This window comes from Globicephala melas, unplaced genomic scaffold, assembly GCF_963455315.2.
Source record: "Globicephala melas unplaced genomic scaffold, mGloMel1.2 SCAFFOLD_905, whole genome shotgun sequence".
NCBI lineage: Eukaryota > Metazoa > Chordata > Mammalia > Artiodactyla > Delphinidae > Globicephala > Globicephala melas.
In genome coordinates this window covers 1-6,423 of record NW_027207997.1, presented here as the reverse complement: position 1 = coordinate 6,423, position 6,423 = coordinate 1, and the positions used below count along the sequence as shown (strand labels likewise).

Sequence of the window (6,423 nt, the reverse complement as noted above, 5' to 3'; positions counted from 1 at the left end):
TGTCCCCCTTGGGAGTGGCCCCTCCACAGATTCAGATATCCCCCCAATCCCTCTAGGAGACCAGGCCTCCCTCATTTCTCCCTAGGAAATCCTGCAGGCCCCTCCCTTTCTTTCAGAGGAACAGGTACTGAATCCTCCTCTACTCCCAGGCCTCAGCAGGCGTCCACTGGATCTGCCTGCCCTCTACTGGCCTAAGGCTGGTACTGCAGGACTGCCACCTACAGCCCACAGTGAGGAACAGAAACTGAGCCAGAACTGAGGGTCTCTGAGTTCTTGTATTTTAATTTCTTTAAGGTCTCAGATGTTCAGGTCCTAGGGGGCCTGAGTTCAGGTCCCCCGCCCAGAGGTCAGCGAAAGAAAGACAACTTCTCCTGGAGCCAGGCCTCTGTGAGGTCATCAGTGGTGCGGATTTCAAACACCTGGGCAGAGAGAGGGCTCAGTATTATAATCCACTCAGGAACCGAAAAGAGTGAGGGCCCTGACCCCCTCCTCCTTCAGACCCAGGAACCCAGATCCCCAGCCCCCTCATGGCACAGACCAGGAGTCCAGACTCTCCCTTTCACACTCGGGAGCCTCAGCCCCAGGCCCAGACCTTTGTGAGCTCTGCCGTCTGCACCAGCCTGTTCTTGCTTCCTGCGTACATCATCTGTTGTTCAGGCTTGCAGCCTGTGTGGAAAAGAGAAGGAGGAAGCATAACTGGGGGATGCCAGAGTGTTCTCTAAGGCCCTAGTAATGTCCTGCAGACCCTGGAGTTTTCTAAGAGTCCCAGGAACTGTTCTAAGGAGGTCCCTGGAGGCTATAGTCAGAGTCCCCAGGTTTGTTCGGGGGCTTGAAGTTATTTTAGGGTCCCTGGAGTTGGTTTGGGGCCAGACAGGGGTTTCTAGGTAAAAGGAAGAAGTGAGTTTGCTTATACGCCTCAGGACTAAGGAGGATGGGGGCTCTGTGCCTCCACCTCCACCCAATGCCCTCTCAGGACTCACACCACACACACCACACTCTCACACAGGCACCTACACACATGCACACAGTCACACAATCACCAGTCACAGGCATGCACACACACTTGCACTCAAACACACACACTTACACACCCTCACACAGAATCTAAGACCACTTTCTCAGGATGAGTAGAGCTGTGTCTCACCCACAGGGCTGGAGAAGATGAAACACAAGGGGTAGGACACTCGGCCATCGGCGTGCGTGTACTTGTAGCTGTAGACCACGAACCTACAGCAGCAAGAGGGAATCCAAACTCAAGACTTGGCCTGGAGCCCAGGCCCAGTGCCCATTACCTCAGACCACAACCTTGAAATCTTGACTGAGTCTGAGAACCTAGGGTTAACAACTGAGACGCAGGGTACTAGCCTCAAACACAATAAATGATTTAAAAAATAATAATAAAAATGGATAAATAATAAGAACCTGCTGTATTAAAATTAATTAATTAATTAATTAATTTTTTAAAAAAAGATAACATAGAACTATACATACAGTGTATAAATGTCAGTTTCCCAGTTTTGATACTGTACTGTAGTTAGGTAAGATGTAACCATTGGGGGAAACTGGATAAGGGGTACTATATTTGCAACTCTCTGTGAATCTATAATAATTTCAAAATTAAAAGTCTTTTTAATAATTAAAATAATAATAATAATAGTAAATGCTAAATAGAACTACCATGTGATCCAGCAATTCCACTGCTGGGTATTTATCAAAGAAAATGAAAACAATAATTTGAAAAGATATATGCACCCCCATATTTATTGCAGCATTATTTATAATAGCCAAGATATGGAAAAAACCTAAGTACCCATTGATGGATGAATGGATAAAGAAGATGCAGTATACACACACACACACACACACACACACACACACACACAATGGAATACTATTCAGCCATAAAAAAGAACGAAATCTTGCCATATGCAACATGGATGGATGTTGAGGGCATTACGCTAAGTGAAATAAGTCAGAGAAGGATAAATGTCTTATGATCTCACTTATATGTGGAATTTAAAAAATAAAAACAAAGAAACAAGCCACCAAGTTCATAAATACAGAGAACAGATTAGTGGTTGCCAAAGGTGGGGGTGGGCGAAATGGGTGAAGGGAGTCAAAACGTACAAATTTCCAGTTATTTGATTTCCCATTATTTATTTTAAATAAGTCCTAGGGATATGACGTACAGCATGGTAAGTATAGTTAACAGTGCAGTATTGTATATTTGAAAGTTGCTAAAAGAGTAGATATTAAAAGTCCTCATCGTAAGAAAAAAATTTTTTTAAACTATGTATGATGACAGATGTTAACTAGATTATGGTGGTGAACAGTTTGTAATACAGTATATACAAATATCAAATCATTATGTTGTACACCTGAAACTAATATAATATGTCAAATATATCTCAATAAAAAATTTTTTTAAGAAAGAGTGGCTTAGGGACTTCCCTGGCGGTCCAGTGGTTAAGACTCTGCCCTTCCACTGCAGGGGCGCAGGTTCCATCCCTGGTCAGGGAACTAAGATCTCACATGCCGAGTGGTGCGGCCAAAATAAATAAATAAATAAGTGCTTATTTGATTCACAACAACCCTATGATGTAGGTACTATTATTATCCCCATACTACAGATGGAAAAATTGAGGCCCAGAGAGGTGAAGTCACTTGCCCAAGTTTCTATGGATAGATTTGAACCCAGGAAGTTGGCTGGTAGAGTATAAGTGCTCAACCACTATGTTTTACTATACAGAGAACTAGAATCAGGGGCTGAGACTACAGCCAGCTACATAATTTCCCAAGCCCAGCACAAAATGAAAATGCAGGGCCCCTTTTTATAAACACAGGAGAAAGGCTTTTTTCCTTTCTTCTGCAGTCTCTCTTCAGATTGATCTTTTAAAATTTCCTATTTAAAATCACGCTCTCTTGGGCATGGGGACACTCACAGAGGGAATGGAAATGCTCAAAGGCACACCCTGGAACTTGTCATGCAGGGGGTGAGTACCGACCCTGACCCTGACACTCCCTGAACCTGTAATCGGGTCCCCTGCCTAGGACAGAGGGCAGCAGCCATTGCTGGGCAATGCAGGGAATGGGTAGCTGAGAACCCATCCAGGCTGGAGATATGAGCTGAGGGAGGCTCCAAGCCCCCAGCGCATGCTCCATTGTTCCATCACACTTCACACAAAACACAGATTCAAAGATATAACTATAAAGAATTTCAAGACAGCAGGCAGTCGTAGAGCATCAAGCCCTGCATTCAAGGCTCCCTTCTGGGTATGGGGCCCTGTGTGACTGCACTTGTCAGACGCCCAGGATGCTGGTCCTGGCTGAGATCTAGAGCCTGAGATCTCAACTCTGAGGCTCAGAGTTGTAGGGCACCCAAAAATCAGTTGAGATGAAAAATCTAAAGAGACCAGTTTTCACAGAAGTATCGAAAAGCTCCTCCACACACAAAAGCACCAGGCTCCTCTGGCTTCACACAGGATTCTCCTCAATCATTAAAGGTCAAATAAATCCTTTGCTACTCAAAGTATGCCCAAATATTGAAAAATAAGGAAATTTTAACTTTTTTTTTAAATGAAGCAAGAGCAATGTTGAGACCAAAACCTGACATGGTTTGTACAAAAAAAAAAAAAGCAAACTCTAACATTACATATGACTATTAGTGTAAAATTCTGCAATAAAATTTTGGTAAACAAACCAAAAGTCCTAGGACAGGAACATTTGACTTCAGAGACATAGATCCCGAGCCCATGAATAGGACTGGAACCCAAACAGTCCCTCAGTCTGTATCCCTATCGTCACCCCTCTCCCCATGGCCTGACCGTCCCCTTCCTTCCCCCAGCATACCTGGGCTGTCTCTCTGGCAACTCCATTTTTAGTTCCTCTGGAGAAATATTCTGGGGATGAGGGGAGAGAAAAAAAAAGACTGCCATTAAATGAACACTTACTGTGTGCCAAGGCACTTGTCCAAGAAATACACATACATGGATTAACTCATTGACCTCTCCCAAATCCCAGAGGGGTTGGTCTTATTGTTATCCCCATTTTACAGATGAGCAAACTGAAGCCCAGAGGTGTTAAGACACTTTTCTTCTAAACCCCCTACAAGGATTAAATCATTGAATCCACAGACAACTCTAAGAGGTAGGGACTGCTATCACCGTTTCACAGATGAGGAAAGAGAGACCCATACAGGTGAAGTCTCTCGCCTAGGGTCACAGCTAAGTTGGGACTTGACCTCCGGGTCTTTCTGGCCCCCCATGCCAGGCTCTTAGCATCAGTCACAGTCGCTTGGGTCTCCCAGTCCCACCCTGCCCTTCTTGGAGGTCCCATCCCCCGATCCCCTCACCTGAAATTCTTCCTCCAGCACCACCATCTGCCGGTCTTTGTCCACCTTCACTGAGGAGGGAGGGCACATGGGGGTTAGAGGCCCCTCCCATCTGCCCCCACGCTTGTCCCCATACCCCATCCTTCCAGGAGGGAAGATGACACTCACTTATTATGGCCGCATTGTCCGTCTCTTTTCGGAAGCGAAATTTCCTCAGCTTTTCCTTTAGCTCTGGGTCCACCTCGCACACCACCAGGGAGTCAGACTGTCAGAGGAGCCCAGCAAGAGCTGAGTCGCCTGGCCTCAGCCCTGCTCCCTTCCCCAAACCTCAGTTTTTCCATCTACTAATGAGGAGGAAGACCCAATAGCCCATAGATTGCCTTTGTGAACATTAGGAAAAGGCTCCTTTCCCTCAGGGCAGATGCTGCCCCTTTGCAGAGCAGAGGCTGGACTCGAGCCCTCTCAGCAGGTGCCCTTGGGCAATGCCCGGGGTGGCCCAGGGATCTGCTTGCCTGGGCTAAACCCGGAACCACAGTCTCTTTTCCCCCAGCCTTGACCTCCCTTCCACAGCCTGCCCTTCACCCTGGTGTCCTCCTAGCCCCAGCCCCACTCCAGCCCCTAGCCCTTTCCATACGACCCTGGCCCCAACCATGACTTTTCTGTCCACAGGCCTCTTCTTTTCTGGGTTCCGCTGTCCTCTAGGGGTGGGGACCAGGGCTACAGGGGGCAGGGTGTGGGGTAGGGGAAAGGTTTCATCTAACACCACATCCTGTTTATGCCCATTCTGGGACAACTGTCACAGATGACTCCTCCCCCTCTTTCCTTCCCCTCATCTGCTGGGACCTTCCAGGCTTTGCAGTCACCCAGACCAGGTTCGAATGCTGCCTTACTGTGTGGCCCTAGCTAAGTAACTTCACGCCTCTGATTCAGGATTGTTATGAGGATAAAATAGTTTCACATATCTCCCAGCATGGTGGACACACTCAATACACAGTAGGTAATGATGAGCTTTATTATTTTTTTAATTTTTATTGGAGTATAGTAGATTTACAATGTTGTGTCAGTTTCAGGTGTATAGCAAACATATGCATATACATATATCCACTCTTTTTTAGATTCTTTTCCCATATAGGTCATTACAGAGTATTGAATAGAGTTCCCTGTGCTTTACAGTAGATCCTTATTACTTATCTATTTTATGTATAGTAGTGTATATATGTCAATCCCAATTTCCCAGTTTATCCCTTCCCCTCCTTTTGCTCACTGGTAACCCTGTTTGTTTTCTACATCTGTGACTCTATTTCTGTTTTGTAAATAAGGTCATTTGTACCATTGTTTTTAGATTCCACCTATAAGTGACATATATTTGTCTTTCTCTGTCTGACTTACTTCACTCAGTATGACAATCTGTAGGTCCATCCATGTTGCTGCAAATGACATTATTTTGTTCTTTTTTATGGCTGAGTAATATTCCGTTGTATGTATGTACCACATCTTCTTTACCCACTTGTCTGTCAATGGACATGAGGTTGCTTCAATGACTTGGCTATTGTAAATAGTGCTGCAATGAACATTAGGGTGCATGTATCTTTTTTTTAAAATAAATTTATTTATTTGAGGCTGCGTTGGGTCTTCATTGCTGTGCACGGGCTTTCTCTAGTTGCAGCGAGTGGGGGTTACTCTTCGTTGCAGTGCGTGGGCTTCTCACTGCGGTGGCTTCTCTTGTTGCAGAGCACAGGCTCTAGGCACGTGGGCTTCAGTAGTTGTGGCACGTGGGCTCAGTAGTTGTGGCACACAGTCTTAGTTGCTCTGTGGCATGTGGGATCTTCCCAGACCAGGGCTCAAACCTGTGTCCCTTGCATTGGCAAGCGAATTCTTAACCACTGCACCACCAGGGAAGTCCCTGGGGTGCATGTATCTTTTTGAATTATGTTTTTCTTCGGATATATGCGCAGGGATTGCTGGATCATATGGTAGTTCTATATTTAGTTTTTTAAGGAACCTCCATACTGTTCTCCATAATGGTTGTACCAATTTACATTCCCACCAACAGTGTAGGAGGGTTCCCTTTTCTCCACACCCTCTCTAGCATT

At 45.6% G+C, this 6,423-nt stretch overlaps 1 protein-coding gene across 1 annotated transcript; it reads right to left on the bottom strand.

The window, feature by feature from the left end:
• Nucleotides 1-264: 264 nt before the first annotated feature.
• LOC132594655 (glia maturation factor gamma) lies at nucleotides 265-5,048 on the bottom strand. Its single transcript, XM_060293149.2, has 7 exons — nucleotides 4,980-5,048; nucleotides 4,499-4,595; nucleotides 4,352-4,401; nucleotides 3,850-3,899; nucleotides 1,145-1,227; nucleotides 593-666; nucleotides 265-419 (listed from the first exon to the last, which is right to left on the bottom strand). Exons 1-7 carry the CDS (start codon nucleotides 4,980-4,982, stop codon nucleotides 348-350), a joined length of 429 nt encoding a protein of 142 aa, XP_060149132.1. The 5' UTR covers nucleotides 4,983-5,048; the 3' UTR covers nucleotides 265-347.
• Between the last annotated feature and the right edge of the window lie 1,375 nt (nucleotides 5,049-6,423).